We start from the raw sequence: 27,759 nt of genomic DNA, 5'->3' as shown, positions 1-27,759 counted from the left end.
TTGGACCCCCACAATAGTTCTAAAAGTCACGTGCTGATATCACCTCCATTGTTTTCTTTCTATGGCTTACGGGATCTTAGTTCCCCGATCAGGGATCGAACCTGCGCCCTCGACAGTGAAAGCGCAGAGTCCTAACCACCGGACCGCCAGGGAATTTGATATCACCTCCATTTTACAGATGAGGAGACTGAGCACGGGGTCCCCCGTGAATGAGAGGCAGGCCCGTGGGGTTGTGCCCCCGTCGGGCCCCTGACGCCTGCCTTGGCGGCTGGCACACAACAGGCAGCGAGGAAACGTTTGTACTGAATGCTGAGCGAATAAACAACCCCGTGAGGCAGCAGCTGATGCCCCTGCTGTATAGACAGTGCACCGTGTGGCTCAGAAGGGTGGGGTGATTCGTCCAGGGTCACACAGCTGCTGAGTCAGGGCTGGGATTCAAGCTGCCTCGAGCTAGCCCCCTGCCCTGGCTGGCCTGGCCTGACCGGGATGGAGGGTCCGGCCTTGACGTGTGAGAGGACAGACTGAGGGCCAGTGGATGCAGCCCCCTCCCCCCTTTAGCTTGGCAATAGGCAGTGTGGGTGGTCGCTGGACGGTGAGGCCCACTGCGTGGCTTTGGTGGGTTCCAGAGTCCACCGTGCATCCCAGAGCCTTGAGGGCCTGTACAGGAGAAACCGGTTGAGCTTAGCATTTAACCCAACTTGGCCCCAACTTTTTTGACCAGGAATCCCTCCCCAACCCCCTGAGGAATTGGTGTGTGGTCTGGGAAACACTGGTCAGGCCCAGGGTCCCCCCCTGATGTAGACTCAGTTCCCCCAGTAGCCCTCCCTCAGGTGGTCCTCTGGCCTTGCTAGGGCCCACGCCACTGAATGTCCTAGCCGGCAGGTCCCCCTGCTGAGTGGAGGGAACACTTATTAGGCACCCACTGTTACCACCCACTAAATAGAGGCTTGTTGGAGGCTGAATTTAATTCGTTAAAAGACCCTACTCTGTAGCCAGCCCAGAGCCAGGCCCTGGGTGTATGACGAGCAGGTGTGGTCCTTGCTCTCCTGGGACACACACAGCCTGGTGGAGAGAGAGTCTTCAGAAAACCGCCCAAGACGCCTGCAGCTGACAAACCGTAGTTCAAGTGCCCTGATGAAAAGTGCTGGGAGCCATGGGAGGATAAAGGGGAGGAGCACGCCCCAGCCAGGACTGGGGAAGGACTTCGGGGAGGAAAGGACGTTTGAGCTGAAATAAGAAAGATGAGGGGAGCCCTCCAGGGGATGGACGTTGAGGTGCGCGTCTCCCTGTCCCGTTCTTCCCTCAAATATTAGACCCATAAAGCGCCAGGACGCCCTGGCTGACCTCCTCCTTTTTAGGTGGGGAGGGGTGGGGGGCGGGCGGGGCTGGGCGGTCCCTGCCACTGCCTGTGTCTCTGGTCCTGCAGGAGCATCCTCTGGCCATGAACCACCTGGACTCCAGCAGCAACCCGTCCTCCACCACGTCCTCCACGCCCTCCTCGCCAGCGCCCTTCCCGACGTCGTCCAACCCACCCAGTGCCACCACGCCCCCCAACCCCTCGCCCGGCCAGAGGGACGGCAGGTTCAACTTCCCAGGTACCACACCTTGGGGCTTTCTCGGGCCTCAGGGGTGGGGTTGCATGTCCCTTCTCTGCACACCCCGGCAGGCTCAAGGTCAAACACTGCCGCCACTAAGAGCACTTGCTGGGAGCCAGGCTCTGTGCTGAGCTCAAGAGCTTCACCATATTTAAACTTGCTGTGATTGCACCCATTTTACAGATGGGGACACAGGTTCAGAGGGAGCAAGTGGCTTGCCCTGAGCTGTACAGCATGTAAGCTGCAGAGGTGGGATCAAAGCCAAGGCTGATGTAAAGCCTGCGTTTTTTTCTTTTTTAAATTTATTTAATTTATTTATTTTTGGCTGCGTTGGGTCTTTGTTGCTGTGCGCAGGCTTCCTCTAGTGGCGGCGCTACTCTTTGTTGCGGTGCGCCGGCTTCTCATTGTGGTGGCTTCTCTTGGTGCGGAGCGTGGGCTCCAGACGCGCAGGCTCAGTAGTTGTGGCGCATGGGCTTAGTTGCTCCACGGCATGTGGGATCTTCCCAGACCAGGGCTCGAACCCGTGACCCCTGCACTGGCAGGCGGATTCTTAACCACTGCGCCACCAGGGAAGTCCCAAGCCTGGGTTCTTGACCTGATCCCAACACTGCGCTCCCATGCATGGGGTGGCTTCTCCTGGGCGTTGTTCACTCACTCGGGGCTTCTGAGCTCCCAGGAAGCAGGACAGGCCGCACGGGGAGCTGGGGCAGGCCCAGAAGGCTGGGGCGAGGGAATCTGGGGCTCTGTGGCTTACCTGCTCTGTGATCTGGACAAGCTGCTTAGAGGGGCGCTTTTGTTCCCTTTTCCATAAAACAAGAGACCATGTGAGGCTGGAGTTAGGTTATCCCCCTTGTATGGATGAGGCCATGGAGTCCACCGGGGAGTGCATGCCAGAGCAGAGCTGACCTCTGACCGTGGCCCCGGCTGCCCCGGGTCTATAGGGACAGGGACCCCGCCACTCGGCCAGGCCCGGGGTGTCCCACCTCCCCAAGGAGCAGAGCAAAGCCCACTCACCCATTCAGGACTGAACTCCGGCCCTGGCCTCCCAGGAGGCTCCCTGCAGTTGGTCTTGGCCCTCGGTGTGTTTCAGGTGGCAGCCCGGGGGAGGAGGGCGGCTGGGATATTCTAGTTTGCTCCGGACCCAGCCAGGCCCACTGCCAGCTTCAGCCTGTGGAGTGCCAGGCCAGGCCCCACCTGTCACTGGCCCCTGGGGCTCCAGGCTGAGGAGGACAGAGGCACAGCTCTCCCTGTGCCAGGGGAGCCCTGGCTGGGGCTGCTTGCAGCTGGCAGGAGGCCAGGCAGCCTCTCTGGGCCCATCTCCCTAGGGTCCCAGGGACTTCTTTTGGGGGATGGTGAGATTTTTAAGAACCTTTCTTCTTTTTTCCCTGCCCCTTCACCTTAACACGCATGTGGCTGGACATCTCCCAACATTAGTGTGTTGTCCCGAGCCCACCTCTCCCTCCCCGGAGACCCAGCGATGGCCCCGCGCGATCACCCTCCTCTCCTGTTCTGCTCTGTCATTGTTATGCTCTGAAACCGGGCCTTTTGCTGAACGTCCTAGTTTGGGTTTTTCTGAAAGGAAGGGCCTGTTTGAAAAACAACAGCCAGTGAAAAAGTCCTTTGTGTGATGTCAGCCAGAGCTTCTCAGCTTTCCCTGATGTCCCCAGGCTGGCCTCACATTGTCCCCTGCACAGAGCCCTCTCTCTCCAGGATCTGCTCTCTCTCTGGTCCTGGGCTGGGCTGGTCCGGCTGTTAAGGTGGGATGGGACCTCCTCCTACCGTCCACCCACTCTATTGTGGGGAGCATTTCTGTGTATCTCCGAGGCTAGCCCTGGGGCAAGGTTATTGTTTTGGATGGTGACTTAGAGTGACTGAAGCCTCGGCACCTCCAGGTGTGAATGCGGGCCGGGGGATGTTTCCCTTCTTCTGCACACAGCACCATTCAATATTTTCAGAATCTCAGTTTTTCTCCCCGTTGTATTTTGCCCTCCTGGGCTCATGCGCAGTTCACAGAGGAGAAGGGGGCCTGGGAGGTGAATGGAATTGGCCAGGGCTCTGCAGCAGGGTGTTTCCTGGGACTGGGTCTCCAAACCCCAGCCCTCCGGTGCAAGTTCCTTTACTCCTGGGGGCTCCTCCTAATAACCGCTTTCTCCCAGCTCTTTTCCTCCCTCCTGCATGGAAGCTGGGGCAGGGCAGGTGGGGAAGGGCTGCCCCAGCCCTATGACCAGCCCCTCTCCCCCAAGCCCGTGCCTCCGTCCCCTCTCCTGCTGCTGCATTTGCTGTTCTGTGTGTGACTTACCTGCTCTTCTGTTTAAAGCTGCCTACTATATTCATCATAGACAGCAGTTTATCTTCCCAGGTGAGTCCTTTGCATGGTTCCACTAACTGCCCCTTGACGTGACCCCCTCTGTCCAGCCCTCTCCCTGAGTGCCTTGGAGGTACCTGAGTCTCACACCCACCCATTTTGAGAGCTGCCTGTCTGTTGAGGCTGGGCAAGGGGGCAGAGGGAGTGGCCTTGAGGCTGGCCCTTCACAGGAGCAGTGCCTTACTGGGAGGACCCTTGGCACCCATCCAGTCCTTCGTCTTGCACAGACACTTCAGGCAACTTGTCCAGGGTCACACAGCTAGGAGGTGGCAGAAACCCAGTCTGCAGAATAAGGGGAGAGGATCTTTTGCTGATGTCTTATGAGCATCTGACCAGATATCTTCCTCTATATAATGGCAGGGAAACTACTACCCTATCTTAAAGAAGGGGACGCCAGTTTGGGAAGGTCTGCAGCCTTCACTTACTCGGTGGGCCTCACCTTCCAGAGCCTTGTCACACAGCGCTATCTGCTGGCAATTGTTGGAAATGCCTCCAGTGCAGAAAGCTTAAAGAAGAAAACTTTCACTAAGACATTCTCATTGATTCCCTTCCACAGAAATTGTTTTGTACACCTTCTGTGTGCCAACCTTTGCATTTGACCATATTCCTTCCCCTAAGGAGGTTTTACAATTAGTACTTATTTCTCTAGCTGGAGGTGACAAGCAATAGTACACGTAATCTGCAACTTTATTCTGAATTCAGCCATACGAAGGTTCTGTGTGTTTTAGACAAAGACTGTAGCTAATTTTTTTTTTTTTTTTCCTGGATTAAACAGGTCTGTCTTGAAGTCCTGGTATTTTGGTTATTCCAGGCTTTCCTGTTCCCCAGCCCAGCTCCATTAGGGGAGTGGCTCGGAGCATCTGTTAGTTCTTACAGGCCCACCCCAGTGGTTTTGCAGGCTGTGCAGGCTGGCCGGGGTCAGGGCCAGGCTCCCTGAGCTGCTCTGTGGCTTCACACCCATTTTTTCTGTGGTTCCCCTCCAAGAGCCTCCCTGGCTACTGCTCTAGGGTGACGTACAGGGGAGCACCCTTGAAAGCATGGGGAAAACGTGGCTCTTCTCCCAGAAGGGTCCATCTTGCTCTGAAGATACGTCAGGGGGGAGAGAAGGGAAATATAGTTCTATTAAAACAAATGTGGACATATTTGGAGCAGAATGCAAAATGCACTCTTAATGTTTAAGGAAAAGTATGAAGCTTCAGAGACATTTTGCCTCCCCCCAACTTGGGGTGCGGTTTCTCCCCAGACCCCCCACCTCCCCATGTTCCCCCATCCCCGTGCATGTGTTTATCTTCTGTGGAAACATTTGAGCAGCGTTGGGTGGGTGGAAACATCAGGCTGCCCTTGACAGTCTGCAGACACAGTGTAGTGGTGTCTGGAAGAGCCTTAGAAGAGGCTTCCGGGTCTAGGATTCCCCAGAAATTGTACACAGGATGTTGGGAACATGTGTGCATTTCCCTGATAGGAAGGCCCACGACCTCTATCAGACTCTCCAAGTATGATCGAGATGTTGAGAAAGCTACAGGGGTAGCCTTGGAGAAAGCCCAGAGGGAGGTGAGGGAGGTTTGCTGGCTGATGGGGAGGCTCTTTGTCCTAGAGGACAGGGAGAGGCCCTGATTAGTTCAAGCCACTGCCACCTCCAGTCTCTTCTTTTGCTAAAAAGGGGAACAAGGGGCCCACCCAGCCCTGGGGCTGCCAGCCTCCCCGAGTGCGATTAGAAGGGACCAGAGAGAACAGAAAGAAGCCAGCAGCAGAAGCAGCCGTAGGGCATTTGGCCTGTAGCATGTTGGCTCCACACTGGGGTGACCATCTGTCCTGTGTTCCCTGGACGTGGGGCTTTCAGTGCTGAAACTGGGAAAGCCCCAGGCTCAGGGGTCAGTGCCAGCTGCCCAATCCTGGGGCCCCCGGCGTGTGGACCGTGCATTTCTCTCTGCCCAGAGGCTGCTCCACCAGCCACCCAAACCCTGAAGCTGAGGGCATGGGGCCCCTGGTTCCCACCAGCAGTCCCCGGCGGCTGTGCCAGGCACCAGGTGACACTAATGAGCCACCTGCGAGTCCGGCCTTTGGCCTCGGCTGGCCCGAGAGTCTCCCCACTCTCCAGGGGTGTTGAAACCAGCCCCTGCCTCGGAGCCGAGGAGGAGGGTCTGGCCCACACATCTGGGAAAGAGCAGCCCTGTTGCTTTTACCACATGCTTGCCTGGGGCGGTTTGGCCACGGGGCGATGGTGGTGACTGAGAAGTCTCAGCCTCCTGCCCCACCGGAGTCCCTCCCCAGGGCAGAGCTGTGTGGGCAAAGCCGAGGGCCGTGGAGGCTGCGTCCGCGTTCTGCTTTAGGGAAAGCCCAGGGGAAGTGGCCCCGGAGCACGTGTGCAGCCCAGCGAGGGGCTGCTGGCGGAGCACGCTCGGCCCTGCGGGTACTGGCTTTGCAAACACTGTGTCTTCCGGGGGAGTGGAAGGGGGTCTCATGCCTCATATTTGTTTTCTGTTTCCTCCAGACATCTCGGCATTTCCTCCGCCAGTCCCACTCACCGAGGCGGACAGTTCCCGGTAGGCAGCCCTGCGCGTTCTCCTCCTTGGGGACTTGTTAAAGCTGGACGCACGTCCCTGACCGCCTCCCACCTCCACCTTTAAATCTCTGACCCTCCCATTCGAGACCCTGCCATGTACTTGGGCAGCCAGATGGGACACTGCTTGGGCTAATTCACCCTGTGATCCAGTGAACTCAGTCACAGGGTTTTAGTTGCCTCCTGTTGGTGCGGTCAGCATTGGGTGGGGCAGTCTGTGAGGCAGGAGCAGTCTTGTGACCCAGGAAGGCCGGGCAAAGGGCACTCAGCGTTAGAGAAACCTAATTATATGGCTCCTGTTTGTGGAGCCCTTTCTGTGTCAGGCCATGCTGAGTACTTGTCTCACATTTTTTTGTATAGTTCTCAGCCAGGTGTAAAGTAGGTGTCATCCTCAACATACAGATGAGGAAGCCAGCTCAGAGAAGTTAAGAAATTGCATCCAGTCACACAGCTTAGGGAGCAACAGAACCAGTTCTCAAGTAGAATTCCAAGTCCTGTGCGTGTGCTCAGAACCCCATACTGGTTGTCAGATTCGAAAGGGCCTTGATGGTCACTGCCCACCCGTCGGCCCCTACCACCCTCAGATTAAGTCTGGAGAAGGCCAAGGCCAGAGAAGGGAAACGGGGTCTGGTCCTCGGCCTCCTGTGTGTTTCCACAGCATCCTGACTGCCTTTCCCATGGCCAAGTGGGTCAAAGTAAGGATCCAGGCCTGGTGCCCCTTTCTCAGACCTCACATGGGGAGTCCCCTGCCCAGCTGGGAGCAGAATGGCCCGGCCTCGGGGTCTCTTTGACAAACGCTGTTTCACTCTTAGGCTTGAGAACCAGCCAAAAGCAGATGTGTCGGAGGATCACGAAGTGGAGGTGAGTGATGGTGACCCGCAAGCTGTCGACGGTGCATCTCTCTCCTCTCTCCCCGGCTCAGCACGTGGAGGGGTCTGGGGAGCATGTGGGCACCGGGCCCTGCTGAGGGCCATCTCAGGTGCCCACCCGCTGCGGCAGACTCGAGCAGTGCACATGGCAGGGAGAGCAATGAGGGAATGCCACGAAGCAAGCTTCCTTCTGCTTTTCCGTTTTTTGAGGCTCAAGTAAACTCTTCATTCCCATGGTTTTCACCCCCAGCCAGGAGGCCTGGGCCCCAGCCCGGGAGGCTCTCCTTTTGTCTGTCCGGGGTGGGGCCGGGTGTGTGGACTTATCAAAGATCCCCAGGTGATTCTGACTCTAGCTGGGGCCAAGAATTGCTACCTTGACCCTTGAACCAGTGTCAACTGAACAGTGCAGTGGCTTAAAGATCCTGAGCAGACAGCAGACTGATTTATTCCTGTACAGAGGAGAGTCAGAAACTGTGTGTTTAAACAAAAGCATAGCCAGAAAGGGTGAACACGGTCCAGTTCTTCATGCCAGGGGATGTTAATGCTCTTCCCCAGCGATTAGATGTCACTCATAGGTGGGTCTTGGAACATTAGCGGGAAAAAGGGCCAAGTGCCGTAGTCTGTGGATTAGGACAGTGAGGCTGTGTGGTGCGAAGTGACCTGCCCACTATCCACAGCAAGCCCCGCAGAGCTGCGGCTAGAGCCCAGGCTTCCTGACCCCAGGCCCCTCTGCTCCCCGCCTGCCCCCCGGTCTCCCGCCCCCTCTATCCCCTCCTCCTCTCCTTCCAGGCTGAGGAGCCCGAGGCCGGCAAGTCAGAGGTCGAAGACGACGAGGACGAGGTGGATGACTTGCCGAGCTCCCGCCGGCCCTGGCGAGGCCCCATCTCTCGCAAGGCCAGCCAGACCAGCGTGTACCTGCAGGAGTGGGACATCCCCTTCGAGCAGGTGGAGCTGGGCGAGCCCATCGGGCAGGGCCGCTGGGGCCGGGTGCACCGCGGCCGCTGGCACGGCGAGGTGGCCATCCGCCTGCTGGAGATGGATGGCCACAACCAGGACCACCTGAAGCTGTTCAAAAAGGAGGTGATGAACTACCGGCAGACGCGGCACGAGAACGTGGTGCTCTTCATGGGGGCCTGCATGAACCCGCCGCACCTGGCCATCATCACCAGGTAACCCGGTCCCACTCTCCCTGGGGTGGCCTCCTCCTCTTCCCCTTTCCCTGGGGGCCCTGTTATTTGTGTGGACACCCCGGAGGGCATGGAAGTTTTCATTCAGAGAGGTACAGAGAAGAAAACCAAAACTGAGGTGTAATTTCTCCATCGTATAACCCCATTGACATTAAATAAATAAATCAGTAAAACAATACCTAAGGATAGAGAAAATTCAAATGTTCCAGAAAAGTATAAAGTGAAAACCAGCCTCTTCCCACCCCACCCGGGTGCTTCTCCCCAAAGGTGGGTACTGTGAACAGTTCCTTATCACGCCTTCCATTAAAATAAAAAAAATTGTATACACTCATGTTTTTAAACTGTTTATCTATTTGATTTGTAACTATTTATGTGTTTGTAAAAATACACACCAAAGAGCCTACTGGTTACCTTGCCTTCTTCACTGGAGTGCAGGTCTGAGGTCTGCTCTAATCTTCTTAATACCTGCATAGTGTTCCCGCCACGTCACGTAGCAGAACCTCCAGTGGTGTGCTGGTAGATGTTTAACAACAACCAGCTCTTGGGTGGTGGCGAGGGAAGCTCTAGTATTGATACCTGGCATCTGTCAATTCCTGTGGTGTAAACACTCACCACAGTTGATTTCAAGTTACCAATATGGTGTCACTGAAAGTGGAGTGGAATTGGGTCGAGTCCCACAACTGGGCTCTGGGTTCTCTCTGGAACCCGATCGCTGGTCCTCCCCTAATTTATTTAACCAGCCCTCTTTTGCTGGACACTTTGTCATCATGAACATCTCTGTTTCCATATCTTGGTGAACTTCTGGCAGTACGTGTGCGGGGCTGGGTCAGAGTGCACGTATGTCACGTTTTGATGTACGTTGTCCGTTTCTACTCCAGAAAGTGTCCACCAGTTTCCCCTCCCACCATCAGTGGATGAGTGACCATTCCCCCCCCGAGCACCAAAGGGGTGTGAAACTGAAACATTTTTGCCCATGGCATTGAAAAAGTTGTTGTTGGGTCTTTACTTCTAAAATCAGGAAAACCAATATGAGGTTAGTGACGAATCTTTGGAATATACGTGGTGTCAAGAAAAAAACTAAAAACCACTTTAATCCCATCAGCCAAAAGAATCCTCCTTAATAGTCTGATGACATTCTCTATAGTTGGACCCTGTGCTTTGAAAAAACACCTTCTCCTCAAACAAACTGTATTTGTTTACTAAGTAAAATATGATTTCCATCTTGCTTGCATATCAGAGATATAAGTAACTACCCACTAGAACTCCCGAGCAGTGTAAGATCATCAGGTCACCCCGTGGACCTGGTGGGGTGGGGACAAAATTCCAGCCCAAGCATGACACCATGATGCTTCAGGGAGCCTTGCTGTGTTTACACCAGCTCAGCATCCCCCGGATCCCAGCCTCAGTGCCGTCCATCATTCATCCTCCCATCTCTCTCTCATCCACCCGGTCCCATGAGAGACCTGAGTCTCCTTAAAGGGAATACATATAGCAAAAGAATAAAAGAACATTAACAAAAAAGTTAACGTGTTTTAGAATCTGCTGAGGGGGCTGGAACACAGAAAAGCAACCATCAGCCGATATTCCAGACCTTGAGGGTCCAAGAATCTTATCTCCTTGGAGATGATTCCTAAAAACTAGCCCCTTCCTCAGATGGCTTAAGTCAGCTTCTCCCTGGAGCAGGGGAATGAAGCTACACATTCTGTCTGGGTCCTTCCTCACTCCGGGTTTTAGGAGTCGGTACGGGTGGGGACCACGACATACAAGCCCCTTATCTAATAATCACTCTGACGTGCCTGACAGCCACCCCTCCCCTCCTGCACACTCTGCATTGTAATAAAATCCCTGTGATCAGAAAATAACACGATCATGAAAATCATTACGGTGAGCCCGGAGCCCTGATGCTGCCTGGTAATAGCCTGAAAAGGCCAGATTCTTCCCTGGCTGCTGAGTTTGCGTGCGCGTGTTCCTGCCTCGAACTTCCACAAAGGTGGGCTGCTCTGAATTGCCAGGAGGCTTGGTGAACTGAGTTTCCTGTTCTATGGTGGGCAGGCCCTAGGCCTCGGGGAGCCGGTGTTCTTGCCCACTCAGGCCAGGCCCCAGCAGGAATGGGCATCAGGCTGGTTAAGAACAAGGATTCGGACACCCAGGGTCTAGGGGACGGAGAGAGCCCTCCCGAGGCTGGTGGGCACAGCCCTGCCCCTGCTTCTCCCCGGCTCCAGAAGGGCTTGGGTTGGGCTGCACAGGCCCCAGATCTCTGCCTGACCCACCACTCCTCACAGCTTCTGCAAGGGACGGACGTTGCACTCGTTTGTGAGGGACCCCAAGACATCTGTGGACATCAACAAGACCAGGCAGATCGCCCAGGAGATCATTAAGGTGAAGGGGCATCCAGCTGGTTCCAGAGTTCCTGGCTGTCCCCCAGTCTGTCTGACCATGTCAGGGTAGTGGTGGTGGCTTCTCTGTCTTTCCCTTTAGGTGGGGCGCCTCAAGGGTGGGACCCCCATCTCCTTCCCTCTGTCCCTGTCTTGTCTGCTGGGAGCTGGACACCCTGGAGAAACTCGGTGGGTTTTAAAGACAGATGGCTTGAGTTTGAATCTTGGTCACACCAGCTGTGTGACTTCGGGCAGGTCGATTAGCCTCTCTGAGCCTTGGCTTCCTCCCCTGTGAAATGGAGATGCCAGTGTCACCTCCTTCATTGGATTGGTGCAAAGGTAAACTGGGATAATCCATGGAGAGAGCGTTGGGTCCAGGGCCAGCGCTTGGTGAGAGTCTGTTAGAATTGATTAAGGTTTGGGACAGGGGTTCTGCCTTAAAGTTTCCAAATCCAAGTTTCATGAGGACAGGCCTTCAGGCTCAACTCAGGCAGCCTTTTTTTTTTTTTTTTTTTTTTTAATTAATTAATTTTTGGCTGCGTTGGGGCTTCATTGCTGCACACGGGCTTTCTCTAGTTGCGGCGAGCGGGGGCTACTCTTCGTTGCAGTGCACGGGATTCTCATTGCAGTGGCTTCTCTTGTTGCGGAGCACGGGCTCTAGGAGTGCGGGCTTCAGTAATTGTGGCACGTGGGCTCAGTAGTTGTGGCTCACGGGCTCTAGAGCGCGGGCTCAGTAGTTGCGGCGCACAAGCTTAGTTGCTCCGCGGCATGTGGGATCTTCCAGGACCAGGGCTCGAACCCGTGTCCCCTGCATTGGCAGGCGGACTCTCAACCACTGCGCCACCAGGGAAGCCCCTCCTTTCATCTTTTTAAAGTAATTAAACAAAAATGAAAGAAAAACTTATTTGTTGCTTTATTTAGCAACAGACAGGCCCAGAGAAAAACTAGATTAGTGCTGGAGAGGGCTTCCTCTTTCCTGGTTCTTGTTTTTGTGGAAAAGCTTTCTCTTTCCAGCTCCCACCAAGTTTTTGTCCCTTTCCTGTTGTTAGTCTTGCCTTCTTTTCTTTTTTCTCCCTCCTTACATCCATTGTGTGTGTGTGTGTGTCATTGGAAAGGAAAAGATAAAAATCTCAGTGACATTTATGAACACCAAGATTTCCACGTGACATTTCCATGTGGCTAAACTAATGCATTAAACTTTTGCAGCCCCCAAAACACAAATATCACACTTACGCCTTCATTTGTAGTCTGTCTCATTGCAGAGAAGTTGGAGGGAGCTGCAGAGTGTCACACCTACTCTATGTTGGCCCCAAACCTGCTGGGCCCTGCTCCACACTCTGCCGGATTCTGCCCTCCTCCCCCAAACTGTTCTCTCTCCTTATCGTCAGGACACTGTGGGAGTCTGGTTGCTGAGTTAGGTTGAATGAACCATCTGGAAGATTCCAGGGCAGAAGAGAAAAGTTCAAAGGTTTTGGAGCTGCAGAGCCGGAAGCTTCCTCTCTGCTGGCTTATTTATTTTCCCCATCCCCCTTCTTCTGAGAACTTCTAAGCCACTTCCTTTTGTACTCATCTCTGATATTTTGAGGCTCAAAATATAATAACAGGGGCTTGACCTTTGGTTAGAGGGCTTGGGGGCCACTCTAGAGGCATTGTGAAATTATGGGAAGGAAGGAGGGTTTGTGTTCCAGACCTGGGCACTTTCTATCTTGTCTCTGGCCATTTGAGGCTGTGACACCTATTTTATAAACAAGGCTCGGAGAGGTACAGGCACTTATCCTCAGTCACACAGCTGGTCCCTGTTCAACCCAAGATGGGGTCTTGGCTCTCTCTGATCACTGGGGAAGGCTGTGCCTTGGTTTGGTTTGGGAAATGGGCAGACATTTTAAGAAGGATCGTTTTACATTCAGGATGGCGTTTTGGGAAAGAGCAAGTCACTCTTTCCTGGAACTCCCTGCTTCCGGTGCAGGATGGCAGCTCTCAGCAGGCCTGAGGGAAGTGGCCACGGTGGACCCCGAGCCCTCCCATCTCTTGCAGGAGAGCATCTGCCTTGTGTACATTCTTCTCTGACGCGCTCCAGCCCCACTTGGTCTGAGCTCTGGGCTCGGCTGAGTTCTGTCTGCTTCTGCCTCACAGCTCATTCTTCTATTTCCTAAATGTGGCTTGCTGTTTACCTCTCCCCTCCTCACGCCAAGATACCTTTAAAGTCAGGCGGAGTTCTCACGTATGAAGCACCCTTGATGTGGGAGATTGGGAGATGGGTTTACACATGCCTCTTTCTGACCCGGCAGGGATGCCCATTTCAGTTATGCGTCTTGTACAGCTCCCCCCTTCTCCCTCCCCGCTCCCCTTTCCCAAGAGCATCAGCGTACCTGGGAGTCCTGAGTTTGGCCTTGGATGAGATCATGCCTGCGTCAGGTCACCCACATCCCACGCACCTGGCAGTGTTCAGTCCAAATAGAGCGTTGGTTAGAAATCACCCAGCCCTGACCTGTCACTTGGCAGGTTGAGGAAACTGAGGCTTCGAAGTCGAGTCCAAGGCCCCACAGTGAATTAGAATCTGGGCTGGATTTCAGTCTTAGTCCAGGACTTCTACCACAGCACAGGCAGTGGGACCACCTGAGCTCAGGGGCTCCCTCTGTGGGAATTCCTCTCTGTTCCCCAACCCTAGCCCTTGCCCAGCCTGAGGGGAGAGGCCAGCAAAGCCTGAGAGAGACCCCAGATCACTCGGGTCTCTTATGACTTAACACGGAGAGTAGCGTCACAGTGAACCTTTGTATACTTCCTGACCCCCACCCCTCACCCATCACCCTTTCCACACCTCATCTGAGTATAAGGTGGATGTTGGGCAGCGCGCTGACACAGCAGGAGCGCAAACTGGCCCGGCACCAGATCTCAGCAATGCTGCTTAACTGCAGTGTGGCCTGAGGCAGGTGACTTCCCATCTCTGAGGCTGGCTTTCCTCCTCTGTAAAAAGGAGACAGTTACACTGCACAGGGTTGTGAAGATGAAATGAGGGGGTGGGGTAGGGCGTCCCGCTCAGGGCCCGGCCCAGAGAAGGAGCTAAGTCATTTGTCATTCATCTTCCCTCCGCCCCTGACATGAGGCTCGCTGTCTTCCAGGGAATGGGATATCTCCACGCCAAGGGCATCGTGCACAAAGATCTCAAATCCAAGAATGTCTTCTACGACAATGGCAAAGTGGTCATCACAGACTTCGGGCTGTTCGGGATCTCGGGCGTGGTCCGAGAGGGACGGTCAGTTGGCCTTGGGCATCTGGACAGACTAGGGAGGAACTGGGCGGTGCTGGTGGGCCTGAGGTCCAGCCGAGGTCTGGGCACTCGCTGTCTGTTACTGAGGGGCAGCCCTCCCTGCAGGAAAGGCCAGGTCTGCTCTGGTCCTGCTCTTGTGTTTCTGGTCCAGAATCAGGTTTGGGTGACACTTAGGTCACTCGTAGTGCTGAATTCTCAGGCTGGCCCCCGTGGTGGTTGGGTCCCCTCACTCACATTTTCCCTGTATGCTCACCGACTCGGGCAGGGGACCGGGGTTCACGTCCCCATTATGAGGAAGAGCGTCAGGCTCTAGTTCCACAAATCTTGAAGCGGGGGTGGGGATGGGGAGAAAGGCTCCTTCCCAAGCATCTGGACCCCCAGGAGGGAGAGCGGAAGCCGGGCTGGAGAGCCAGCCCCAGGCCAAGTTGTAAGGCCCACAGGCAGATCTGATCTCCTGCTTGGAGATGCCCTCCACACTCCCAGGGCAGAGAATCAGCACCCTCAAGTGCAACTCGCTGCCGATGCCTGTTCTTGGCCTGCTTTTCTGGAAAAGCCTGGTTATCACTCCTCTGTAACATTCCCCCAAAGCGCAGGTGCCTTGGCAAGTGCATGACGGCGTGCTGCTTTTCTGGGCCACGGTGGGTGGTGTGCTAGCCCTGGGGCAGATGTTTGCCCTGCGGGCCTCTTTGCTGCTGACTGACGGCCATGTCCTTGCCCTGGTTTCTTGGCCTCCAGGCGTGAGAACCAGCTGAAGCTGTCACATGACTGGCTGTGCTACCTGGCCCCCGAGATTGTGAGGGAGATGACCCCCGGGAAGGACGAGGACCAGCTGCCCTTCTCCAAAGCGGCTGACGTCTATGCATTTGGGTGAGGAGGCCCCTGGCATCTCTCCGCCTGGGGCTCTGAGGCCAAGTGTGGCTCAAAGAGAGGGTCCTACTGGCCACGGGGGGCAGGGGGAGGTGTGCTTTGAGTCTGGATCAGCCACTTGTTTGGGCCAGTGACCACGTCCTTGACCTTCTGTTTCCCCACCTGTAAAATGGGAAGAATAAAGTACCTCCCTGGTAGAGCTGTTAAATGAGGACTAAATTAGCTAATTGTATAGAATGCTTAACTCTGGGTGTCATTCCCACCTGCTGCCCCATGAGGACACTCACCAGAGCTAATCAAGGACTGTCCCTCTGAGAGAACAGGGAGTCCTGCCAGCTGTGCCCCACAAAGAGCTGGGGTGCTGACCGATAGAAACATAGAAATATAGAAACGTAATATGAGCCAGATGTGTAACGTCTTCTCTTAGCCACATTAAAAAAGAAAAAGGGAATTCCCTGGCGGTCCAGTGGTTAGGACTCCACGCTTCCACTGCAGGGGGCCTGGTTCGATCCCTGGTCAGGGAACTAAGATCCTGCATGCAGTGTGGCACGGCCAAAAAAAAAAAGAAACCGGTGAAATCAGTTTCAATAGATATTTAACTCAATATAGCCAAAATATTATCATTTCAACGTGTAATCAAAATAAGAAATTAAAATTTTACCCCACAAAGCTTTCAAAAGCTGGTGTGTGTTTTACACCTCAGTTCCCCTCCCCACATTTCGGTTACTCAGTAGCCCCACGTGGCCGCCAGGTTGGACAGGGTGTGTCTAACGGAGAAGGTCCCATCCAGGTAAGTCGAGAAGCGCAAGGGGACTTGGAGGGTCTGAGTGACGGCCTCATCCCGTAATCTCTCGGGGGATCCTTCCCTCGCGGGTGGTCTCTTCCTGGCCTGACCTTTAACTATCATTTCCTGAGCACCTGCGTGTGCCAGGCCCAGGGCTGGGCATTCCTGTCACTCCTCAGACAACCTTGGCCATGGGCAGCTACCCTACGGAGGTTGAACGGTTGTACCGGGATCTCTGTCCAGAGCCTGTGCTGTCTGAGACCTCCTGCCACAATGGGAGCGCAGGGCCCCGGGAGGAGTCAAGGCGTTCCCGGAAGCCTGGCGGGTGAGGAAGGCAGGAGGGGGATGCTGGGTCCTCCTGCCGGGCTCCCGGCATCAGGGCAGCAGGCACCTCCGGGGTGTGAGCTGAGCTGAGCTGAGCCGTGCCGCCAGGGAGCTCAGGCCACGTGGGTGGGTGGTCTCCACAGGACCGTTTGGTATGAGCTGCAAGCCAGAGACTGGCCCTTGAAGAACCAAGCTGCGGAGGCCCTGATCTGGCAGATTGGAAGCGGAGAGGGAATGAAGCGAGTCCTGGCCTCCGTCAGCCTGGGGAAGGAAGTCACCGTAAGTAGCCCCCCAAGCCCCTGCACTGGGAGAGGAAGGTGGGGTAGAGGGCAGGCGGCTGGTTGCCCTTTCTTCACTCACCGGAGACGTGGGACCCGGAGGCGGATGGGTGGCAGGCAGGCCTCTCTGCCGCCTCTTTCACCACGCCACTGCTAACCTTTAAAAAGGAAAATTATCTTTTAAAAAAAAGGACAGGAAGGAAATAAAGATAATGGTTTTGATTGAACTACGAGATAAGCTAATAAAGCCTGTATGTTACTTACTAGAAAGAAGATAATAACAAATTTCACTGCATAAAGTACAAACAGTAGGGTCGTTGTCGTGTCAGATCTTTCTCCTTAATGTTGTTCTCGACCGTTCGAGAACAAATCAAGGTTTCCACAGCAGATCTGTTTTCAAGATGCCAAATCATAATACGGTCGCTGCCCTCACATGACTGAATATCATTAATGGTGTCTCTGCACTGCAGTCTGTACGTTCCCCCGCCTGGCACAGTGATACATGAACGAGCCTGGGGGGGGGACGGTGTTCTCAGCGCCGTCAGTGTTTACCACGTGCTCATGAGTCAGATAGGCCTGGAGCAGACAGATGCCAGCCAGGATGTTGATAAGTAGCCCCAGTAGGTACCTGGGCAGCATAGCATTGGAAACGTCTTGGGGGACCACCCGGCACTCATCCAGGTGAAGCACGAAGTAGGCTGTGAGTTTCCCGGCGGGGTCACCATCTGCCCTGTTGCATGAGCACCTTCTGTCTGGTCGTGCGTGCAGGCCTGTCTTCTGAATCGAAAGGCCGAGGGGTGTGCTGTGTGCACACGTGGATCCGGAGAGTAGGCAGCAGAAGGCCAGAGCGAGGAGGGCTTTGCCCCGACTCGGGGCTGTCAGGACAGCTGTTCCGTCGACTCTCGCTGCTGCCCTGTACTCAGTCCTTCTTGACCCTCGCAGCCTCCATTCCTGTGACGCCCCCAGGCTCCTCCTCCATCGCAGCCTGGCCAGCCCTGCACACCTTCCAAGCATCTTGCGTTTCACCTGTCAACACGCTGCCTCCGCTTTCCATTCCAAACATCCGTGACCCCGTTTCTGATCTCTTTCCTATGACCTTTCATTCATCTTTGTAACTGTTATTCCAGGGAGGTCGAGGAAGGAAGGAGGGGAGGGAGGCCCATGCCCTTCATTTTAACTGGAAGTGTGAGAGCTCTTCTCAAATTCAGTTATTTTGCGGCCCCGCTCCAGCCATGGCCAGTCACCTCAGTGTCGGCAGGAGAGTGAGGCGACCACCAGCCGGGGGGCGCTCGGGAACACGGAAGGGACCCGGGGCAGAGTGCCCCGGCCGCGCCCCGCTCGCTCCCCGCCAGCTCTCACATCCTCCAATGCCGGCTCGCTTTGCAGGAGATCCTGTCCAACTGCTGGGCCTTCGACCTGCAGGAGAGGCCCAGCTTCCCGCTGCTGATGGACATGCTGGAGAAGCTGCCCAAGCTGAACCGGAGGCTCTCGCACCCCGGGCACTTCTGGAAGTCTGCCGAGTAAGTACCCCTCGGAGCCAAACCTGCAGCCAGGCGTCTTGGAGGGCACTGTCTGCTCTGTCTGCCCGAGCTTTTGATCCAGGGAACCCCCAGAGCTGGTTAGCCAGAGGTCACTAGTCCCCTCGCCCAAGGGATGTCGGCGTTCCGCTCATCACGTTTATTTAGGAGACTCTTTCATAGGCCAGTGTCTCCTGTTCTCCTCCGTGGAAACCACATCACTGTTACCAGCCCAGTGCTGACGCTGGGCCCAGGCTAGGCCCTGACAAGAAGGTTCTGCCTGCTGTACAGCCCCGCGTTAGCCTGGGTTCATAACAGCTGATTCATTTTGCTGTGCAGTAGAAACTAACACCACATTGTAACGCAACTATACTCCAATAAAAATTAATTTAAAAAAATAAATAAAATTTCTGGGTTAAAAGTTTAAAAAAAAAAAAAAAAAAAAGAAGGTTCTGCCTGGGAGGGGGCCAGACAGAGCTTCACCAAAACCAGCCGAGCAGCTGTTGCTTAAAATGGCGCAGAGCTTTCTAGCCCCCAGATTAGCCACCTGTCACAGGGACCGCACCGCCCGGGTTTATGTGCTGCTTTGACACTGGGAGCCCGTCTCCTTTCTGTGTAATCACATAATCCTTTGCAGCCCTCCGTGCTGGGGTGGTCTCCACTCCTCTCTTCTGAGTTCTGCCTCATTCCCTTTTTTCTTTGTCCCTCTGGCTCTCTCTTCCAGAACACTCAAAAACAGACCTCTGCCCTGCCTCTGCGGGAATCTGGGCAAGTCCTTCCTTGCTCCCAGCCTCAGCTTCCACAGCTTTATAGAGTGGGAGGGTGGGCAAACTTGTCAAGGGCCACGTGGGAAATAGTTTAGCTTTGCAGGCCGAGAGGGAACCTCGAGTGATGGCTCCTTGTCACTGGGATTTGCAGGGTGCCCAGCAGCGTGCAAAGCGACGACACCACCACGTACAGTCTCTGTCACGACGACCCAGCTCTGCTCGTTGGTTCAGGAGCAGCCGCAGACCCACAAACTTGCGGGCTGGCTGGTTCTAGTAAAACATTACTTATGGATGCTGAAACTTGAATTTCATGTAATTTTCACAGGTCATGAAATAGTCTTCTTTTGATTCCACCCTCCCCCCCCAATCATTTAGAAAGGTAAAAAACATTCTTAGTTTGTGGATCGTACAGAAACAAGAGGCAGGTCACACGTGGCTGGCCTCCTGGACAAGATGCATGGCTTTGAACTTTAAGGTGTAAGGCACTTTCTAGAAGTGTCGTCTCCCACAGGCCCAGGACATAGAACAGATAAAGTGGGGCTTCTCTTGGTGGGAGTCGGGCAGTGGCAGGGGGCGAGAGCCTGTCTAACCCCTACACCCAGCGTAGCCCCCGGAGAAGCTGCACCCAGATCTCACACCTGCCCAAGTGTGTGGTGGCAGTGGCACTCCTCTTGTTCTAGAAAGAGCCAGATAGTAAGTATTTTAGGCTTGCAGGTCATATGGTCTCTGTCACACGTTCTTTGTTTTGGTTTTTTATTTTTTTTGACACAACTTTTTTGTAGCCAGATTTGACTTACACCTAGTTTGCCAGCTCATTTGGAAAGTAAACCAGACCAAGCTTCGAGCTGCAGGTGAGGAGAGGCCCGGGCTGGGTCAGCCCAGCAGAGGGTGCAAGGAGGAGAACTTGAAGAAATACAGCAAAGTTGGCAACTTAGGCCAGTTGGAGGGACAGTCTGAGGAATGACAATTTGGGGTGAGGGAATGCTCTACCTTATAATGTGAGATTAGATTCAGTATTTTGCACTTAAGATGGGTCAGAGTCTAATACAAATAGGGAGTAACAGGTGTTGCCATCAGAGGCGTGGGTTTTACCCAACCGTTGCTGACAGCTGTGCCACACCTGAGGCGACAGGCCGGGGCCGGGCCTCCACCAGCACGGAGTTGATAGTTTAATTAGGATAAAGACAAGCAGATGTACACTGTAAGCCCTCGGAGCAGGACACTGCCTTATCACCTCTGTATTCTCAGCTCTAAGCACACTCCCAGGATGTAGTAATTGCTCAATGAGTATTTGATGGGTGATGGGGATGAAGGAGGGGTTGATGACAATATGCTGAGTGCCAGGCAGAAACTCAGCTTCTGTGGGCACACTGCCCACCAGGGAGCTGGAGGAAGGGTCTCCAGAAGAGAGGGGTCATGGGAGCTGGGTTTTGGGTGGGAGTCCGGGCATCTCCTGGACTCTCAAGAAGTTCAAGGATCTGGTTTGTCAGACCTTGGGCAACTCGTTTAGCACACCAGGCCCTGGTTTTCTCCTCCACAAAAGCGAAGGCTGAACTGGGGACGGGGCATGGAGTAGGGGCTGAGGAGTGGTGCGGGTATTCAGGAGAAGATGATTCCGGATTCCCGAAAGGCCCCAGAGCCCCACCTTCCCATTCCACACGTGGGACACTGAGTCAGACATGGGGGTTGTTTCCTGCCCAAAGTGATCAGTTTTAGCCCCTTCTAGGAAGGAATGCCAGCATACCTCAGTGAGTCTGTATCAAAGCTTCCTGTTCATGATTTTTACTTCTACACACTCAAGCCTCTAATTCTCATTTTCTCTTTTCTTTTCCATCGGTCTTGTTGCTTTTTTTTTTTTATTTTCGGGGGGGGGGGGCGGTGGCGGATCCGCTGGCCTGTCCTGTCGTCTTCCCCCTCTCCCGCCACCCTGATTCCTGTGGCCCTTCCTCCACCCGTCCACACTGGGTGCCCACCTCCATCACCTGCCGGACCGTGCTCCTCCCACGCCTGGCAAAATGGTTGCGGGTGCTCCCAGGCGCTGGCGGAGCCGCTACTACGGGAAAGGACGTTACGGTCACCCTGACTTTAAGAACAACTGTCCAGTCCTGGAGGAATAGTGTGTCTTCTGCTGTTTCCCTGATTCTCTGCCTGTTTGCGGTTAACCCTTTGCACCTCCTGCCTCCTGTTCTGTCTCTGCATCCAGCTTCCCCTTCTTGGCATGTTGTATCGCCATAAACGAAAGTGAAACTCTGGCAGCTCACATGGCCACTGTCAAGGGCCCTGCAAGCTCATGTTTCTCTCACTGGGCTGAGAGCAGACCCACGGCATGTGGCAGGGCCTCTGTCCACACACTGGCAGACGATGGCTTATCCGTGGTGGGGAGAGAACTCAGATCACTGGTCTGAGTCCCCAGGATCCCCTCTGGCCAGACTTTAAAGAAGAGAATGCAGGGAGCAGAAATAGTAAACTCCGAGACATCGATTTTGATGGTCAGGGGCTGAGGGACAGTGGGCCTGCTGGTCGACCTCTGTACAGAATTCTGTGGCCATGTCCCAGGGCGAGCTTGGGGGAGGGTCTTTGTGCCAGGCTCCCTTCCAAGCTTGCTCTGCTGCCAAAGCCTGGAATGGAGTGGGGATGTCCCTTTCTCTGTCTGCAGGGAAAGAGGGGTCCCTGCCCTGTGCCCTGGCCAGGCCTCGGCCGCTCCCCTGCCCCCTCCCCGAGGGCTCGGGTTCTGACGCTGCTCTCCCCTCTTCTCTTTCCTTCTGTAGGTTGTAGGCCTGGCTGCCTTGCATGTACCGGGGCTTTCTTCCTCCTAATCCACGCTCGGCACCGTGACTTCTACTCGAGCTCAAACAGCAATGCGGGCACTAACCCAGGGGATGCGGTCGCTGCCACTCTGGCCTTCTCTGCTGAGACTTCTTCTTTTGCTTTGTTTGTTAAAACTGGCCCTCGCCCCGCTCCGCGGCCTGCGTGTGCCTGAGTAACTGCTCTCCATGGAGGGTCCCCCTAACAGCACCCCCAGAACCGCCTTCCTGGACTCAACTTCATCTCTCTCTAGCGCTTCTTCTGTGGGGTGGCCCTGTCTCCCTACTAACAGCTCAGTGAGAGAGATCCCCCCTCTCCCTGGTCCCCCAGCACACCGGCCCCCTGTGGGGTGTGTCCACAGGACAGGGGTCGGGGTTTTGCTTGGCTTTTAACCCGCGGGGATCTTGTCCAACACGGAGTGGAATGATTTCAGAGCTGCCGGGTGGTCCCCTCTGGAGGGCTACGGTTGTGACACCACAGGTTCTGTTGCCGTGAAAGACACGAGCTCGGAAGGGCTGTGTCCTCGGCCACACACCGGAGAAAGCTGTCCTGAAGCAAGGGGGTGGGACCTGTCTCCAAACAGTTTCACTAGTGAAAACGTTTCTGCCCTCTCCCCCCTGCAGCATTACTCCCCTTCCATCTGCCCAGTGCAGACGGAAAGTACCAGACCCCGAGCCAGCGTTCGGCAAGAGTGTGGCTGACAGGTCACCCACAGGTCCTCCACTGCTTACCAAACGCAGATTCCTGGGTCTCCCCAAGACCTGAATCCGGGTGTCTGGAGGCAGATGCTGAGAACCCGCATCTCAGCCTGCTTCCCAGATGGCCCTGACGCACCCCAGCATTTGGGGACTGTTTCTGGAAGGAGACTGCAATGCCACTCTTAGTACTGGCGGCTGGGTTTCTCTTCCCTCCCAGTTCCACTCGGAGCAAGAGCTTTCCCGGCTGCCAGTGAGAATGAGCCCACAGCGGTTACTGGGCGTGCGGGGTGCTCGGGGTTCCAAGACGAACAGGCCCCTGCCCTCCAGGAGGGAGTGCAGCCGAGGCTTAGCCCCCGGCCAGGTGGGACCAGGAGCAGCTCTGCCAAGGCCATTGGCCTGTATCATCATTCCCACTTCTTGGTGGGGCTGGATCCTCTGCTGAGCTTCTGGAACTGGCCCACTCATTAGCTAATGCTGCCCAAATTCCGATCAAGACCAGTGGGGCTATAACTCTTGTTTTTGTTCCTCTTTGCAGTATTAACAGCAACAAAGTTGTACCCCGGTTTGAAAGGTTTGGCTTGGGCGTCCTGGAGTCCAGTAATCCAAAGATGTAGCCAGCTCTGCCGTTTTTCTGACATTGTATTCCTTTCTTAAATGGGTTTCTAAAACATCCGAACAACCACCACAACAAAAAAACAACACTGTTCAAAACGCCAGCCACCCTCCTAAGTGCTGCGAACCAGGAGCACGAGTCCTCGGTTTAGACTGTTCCTCCATAAAAACACTTGGGTCCCGGAGGTGGAGCCGCGCCTGCTGTTTCTTAACATGACGTCACCAACAACCAGACCTGTCCCGACAGACGGCAAATGTTTACATGTATGTTTCTGCAGAGTTGGACTCGTTGTACAATAGGTGATAATAAAAACCGTCTGTGCAGAGGTCACTGGCACCAAGGGCAGAAGTGGCCGTCCCCTCTGGAGGACCCTGTAGGAGTGAGGCACCCACACTGGTTCAGAGGAAGAAAAGCATCGTGTTTGTGGCTGTTCCCCAGGCAGGACGGTGGGGGGGACCACAAGGTTTGACCCGGCCTCTGCGTTGGCCCTAAATCCCATCTCCCCTCGTCCTACTGAAGGGCCGCTGTCCCTTCCTCCTCTTGCAGAGGACACCCTGACCAGGAGCCGAGCTGGATTATGAGGGTCGGGAGTTCATAGAGAGCTTGGGTTCACCTTTGACCCCTGTAATCCAGTCCATACCTGCTGGAAAAAGCAGAGACATAAAATCCAAATAACATCTGGACTGATCCAGTGGTTCCCAGCCAGGGTTTCCAGTGCCTGGGAAGACGTTTCTTTCGTGAAGCCTGCAGGGGAGGCACCAGAAGAAGGGACTAAGGGCTTCGGCTGTTTAGAAATATCCCAGTCCCTGACTGACATTTGACCCCAGAGCTAAGGCCTAGCCCAGCAGCTTGCGTGCACCATGAAGGCTTGATCCATGAGAACAGGGAAAGTAGGGGGAGGGAGAAGTGGCAAGCAGAGGGTCCCTGAGCCCACCCTCCTAGCCACAGGGTGCCCTGGCCCATCATCAGTCTTGCCAAGGTTCTGGAACTGCCCACCTCTTCCAGCCCTCAGTCCTGTTGAAACCCCTTAGCCCACTGCTGACTCCTCCACTGCCCGTGTTCAGAGCTCTCAGCCAAGGTGGGAACCACATGCCCCTCCCCGCTTTCACTTAGACCCAGCTAGCAAGCTCCCGACCTTCAGAGTCTTCCCAAGCGCCAAGTCAGGCCTCCTACTTGTGTCCCTTTGAACCAGAGGAGGGGCCGGGTTTGGGAAAGTCCAGGATGTGACAGTGTCCTGCCTGTCCTCATTAGAAGCTGACACCTAAAGAGAAAAGTTTCAAATGGCAAAGAAGCCCTTCAGTGAAGGTTACATCATCGTATCCAGCTCCAAAGCCAGAAATGATCGAGGGTGATGAAAGTGGAGAGGAGGTTGTCTTCAGACCCAGAACCCACGTCCACGCTCAGAGCCGCCGAGACGGGGAGGCACGTGGCCCTCCTATCCCATTTACGTAGACCCGTCGAGCCAGGCTCCCAGCCTGGAGTCTGGCGAAACATCATACAAGATGGGCCGCTTTGCCTGGAGGCTGTGGGGCTGCCTTCCTGGCTCTGGGCCAGGCACCCCTCGGCAGCCCTGCCAAGAGGGCACAGCCCGGCAGCCGTACAGGGTACCCGGGCCTCCACGGCCATCAGCACCTCAGCCCTTCCCGCTCAGGGTGTGGGGAGGAAGACGAAGGGGCTGTAAACCAACTGGGCTCAGCTCTGTGGGTCTTTTCTCCTCTGTGGGACTCTTCGCGTCTCCCCATCATTCCTCTGGCCTCTGGGTCAGCCGCTCCTGTGATCGCCCCACCCAAAGCCACGTGGGGTGTGACTCCGCCTCTGGTTGTCAGGCTCCTCCCCCCTCCCCGACATTGGCGCCTTCCCGGAGGTCACAATTCATGCCTCTCACCTTTCCCCTCTGAACCCTTGGACGTGCAGGTGGACCAAGGGGTGGAATGGCAGCTAAGCAAGTCAGGCTCACCTCACGGCCCACTGAAAGTCAGTCTGGGTTTTGTTTTTTTTCCTCGGGGCTCTCACACTCTTGGGTCAGTTTAGAAAGCTTTCATGGAGCACCTACTGTGTGCAAGTGCGGGGGGCCCGGGATGGGAGCAGTCACAGTGCCTGCCCTTAGGGGACTCATGATCTGCCAGGAACCCTGAGGGTGGGACTGGGGCCACCCCCTTCCTCTCCCGGGCCCCGGGATGCCTTCCCACGCTCGGCCTGAGCCTCTGCATTGCCTGTCAGTTAAGAGAAGCACCTGAGGACCCCTCCTAGGTGGCCCCCCCCTCCCTGTCTCTACTTAAGTGACTGTGAATTGAGGTTAGGAAGGCATGCCGCCCTTCCGTGTGCTCCTCCCCATGCCCGTCTGCCTTGGAAACACATGAAGGACAGCAGATAACTGTGAATTCAGCCCTCACAGCCAACTGTGAAAGGGATGGAGAAAGCCGGGAGGCCTCCTGGGCAAGAGCTCAGGGGCTGTGGAGGTCCCCACGGGGTCTGAGAGTGGAGCCCAAGCTTCAACCCTTCAGCTCCCCGCCCCCCCGCCACTTCCCAACCTCACCTCCAAAACCCTGGGATCTGTCCCTGCTGCCTTTGAACACAAGAGCCACAACCCCTGCCTCTCCGTGCACCTCGAGGTCCTGAACCCTGAGTTCCCCACCAGCTGCGAGTGGCGTGTAGCTGACCGCTCCGTGTCACCAAACTGAAGATGTGTGCGGGGCCTGGAATCCCTCTGCCTTCTCATGGCATTTCTTTCTGTGATCGCCGAGGGGCGTGGCATGCCCTGTAAGCCCCTGGTGGTGTTGATCTGGGTGCCAGGTGGAGACAAATGTGAAGCTGGTTTGAGAGCTTGTGCGATGCTGCCCGGTCAGCCAGGATTTCATCCGTGTGTGCAAACCCAGCATCTTCTGTGGCCACGAGGCACATACTTGCTTTTTTGAATGTGATGTAAAATTTGTACAGTAAAAGTTTTTATATTTTCTATCAACTGCATTTGCCTTCCAGAAATGCTATTAATTTAAATTAAAACGGTTAGTATTAACGGACGTGCGCTATCAGTTTTTTTGCCACTGGCAAGAACACTGTGCCAGGCCCAGCCTGGGTGTCTGGAGTCTACGAATAAAACTGTACCAAGGTGGGGCTTCCCTGGTGGCGCAGTGGTTAAGAATCTGCCTGCCCATCTAGGAGATACGGGTTCGAGCCCTGGTCCAGGAAGATCCCACGTGCTGCGGAGCAATTAAGCCCGTGCGCCACAACTACTGAGCCCACGAGCCACAACTACTGAAGCCCACGCGCCTAGAGCCCGTGTCTGCAACAAGAGAAGCCACTGCGATGAGAAGCCCGCGCACCGCAACGAAGAGTAGCCCCCGCTCGCTGCAACTAGAGAAAGACTGCGCACAGCAACAAAGACCCAACACGGCCAAAAATAAATAAATTAATTAATTTTAAAAAAATACTTGTGCCAAGGTATCTGGGGCTTGTGTCTGCTTGGGTCGGTTCCAGATGACCGTGTGGGGCGGGGGGGGGGGGTGTGCGGGGAACCGCTCAGATGGATGGCATGAGAGAGCAGGAGGGGAGGGGGCAGGGTGTTCAGACCCGCTCTGGGAGCTCCTTCCAAGGAGAGAAGTTGTGCCTGCAACTCAAAGGCAGATACCTCTAAACAGATGGAGGAACGGAGACAGAAGAGCATCAAAGCCCATGTCGCACGGAGGAAGGTCTTCCAGTCCCCAACAGTGACAGCCCATGAGCACACTCAGACCAGTCGCTGTCTCCTCTGCTCCAAGGGCCTTTGCGTTATGGAAGCCTTGGGGGGTGGGGAGTGGTCATTTATCTAAATCTTATTTCTAGGAGCCTCTCCTTGCCAGTTATAAAGAGAGACAGGTAAGCAGGAGGTCAGGGTAAGCAAAACAGATGGAGACGAAGGGGGACCAACATCCTCTGAGCCAGGGAGGCGCTTTCTACACATCATCTGACCTTAATCCTGTCCTCACAGCAGCACCATGGGGTAGGAACTGTTGCGATGTTTCAGCTGAGGAGGGTGAGGCACAGAGAAGTTAAGATATTTCCCCAAGTTGACACAGCTGGTGGGGGGCTAGTCCGGGACTTGGGCCATGGCTTGACTCCAGAACTTCCTTCTCATAAGAAGTTGGGGAACTTATTGGCCAGACATTTATTGAGCACCTACTGTGTTCAAAAGATGGTGCAAAGTGCTGGGACACAGATAAAAAGTAGAGACCTTGCCTTCAGCCAGTGAGTGGCTCAAGGAAGGGGTCCCTGAGTCTGCCTGGCAGGCTTCATGGAGGAGGTGACCTTGGAGCTGACTTGAAGGGTAACATGCCTGGTGCATATAAGCAGGAGGAGACCATTTTACTTTGAGCAGAGGCTTAGAGGTCTGGGAATACAGGGTGTGCTTGGGAAATGAGGAGTATTTTGGCTGTTCGTTGTGAAATGGAACCTGGGGAGTAGAAGGAATCTGGAGAGGATCCTGTAAATGCCGAGCCAAGGAGTTTAGGCTTTAACATGGCAGCCCTGGGGAGCTATCGAAAATTCTTGAGCAGGGGAGGGCCGTAATCAGATTTATGTTTTAGGTATATAGGATGGATAGAGGCAGGAGAGAGAACGAACAGAACGTTGATCAGATGAGTGGGAGAGGTGAGCTTTTAGGGTAATGTCCCAGATGTCTGCCTTTGCGGGTGATGGAGTCATTCACTGAGAAGGCGAGCCTGTGGGCGGGCAGCCAGGTTGTGCTCGGAGGGCATCCAGGTGAGATCTGAGCGGGCAGAGGGAAGCCAGGAGATAGTCCCTGGGACTGCTGGCTCTCACTGAAGCCCACGTGTCTTTTCTTCCAGCTTCTGTTCTTGGAAACAGGTGGACCCACTTCCCAGCCTCCCTTGCAGTTGGGTGGGAACGTGG

General features: G+C 55.0%; 1 protein-coding gene across 2 annotated transcripts in view; it reads left to right on the top strand.

Annotated features, from left to right (window-relative positions):
* The window catches only part of KSR1 (kinase suppressor of ras 1), a 147,272-nt gene extending 121,380 nt beyond the window's left edge, over nt 1–25,892 (top strand). The window contains exons 10-21 of one of the 2 annotated variants that reach the window (XM_028166889.2): nt 1,427–1,595; nt 3,913–3,954; nt 6,452–6,503; nt 7,333–7,381; nt 8,179–8,558; nt 10,859–10,955; nt 14,071–14,204; nt 14,955–15,086; nt 16,338–16,473; nt 17,859–17,992; nt 20,792–20,872; nt 22,795–25,892. In XM_028166889.2, the coding sequence (XP_028022690.2) occupies nt 1,427–1,595; nt 3,913–3,954; nt 6,452–6,503; nt 7,333–7,381; nt 8,179–8,558; nt 10,859–10,955; nt 14,071–14,204; nt 14,955–15,086; nt 16,338–16,473; nt 17,859–17,992; nt 20,792–20,872; nt 22,795–22,873 (1,485 nt within the window). In that variant the 3' untranslated portion in view covers nt 22,874–25,892. The remainder of the gene's footprint in view (nt 1–1,426; nt 1,596–3,912; nt 3,955–6,451; nt 6,504–7,332; nt 7,382–8,178; nt 8,559–10,858; nt 10,956–14,070; nt 14,205–14,954; nt 15,087–16,337; nt 16,474–17,858; nt 17,993–20,791; nt 20,873–22,794) is intronic. The other variant, XM_007183915.2, reaches the window with a different exon arrangement.
* Nucleotides 25,893–27,759: the final 1,867 nt, after the last annotated feature.

Source organism: Balaenoptera acutorostrata, chromosome 20, assembly GCF_949987535.1.
Source record: "Balaenoptera acutorostrata chromosome 20, mBalAcu1.1, whole genome shotgun sequence".
Taxonomy (NCBI): Eukaryota; Metazoa; Chordata; class Mammalia; order Artiodactyla; family Balaenopteridae; genus Balaenoptera; species Balaenoptera acutorostrata.
The sequence above is the reverse complement of the archived record's forward strand: the minus strand, read 5'-3'. Positions and strand labels throughout refer to the sequence as shown.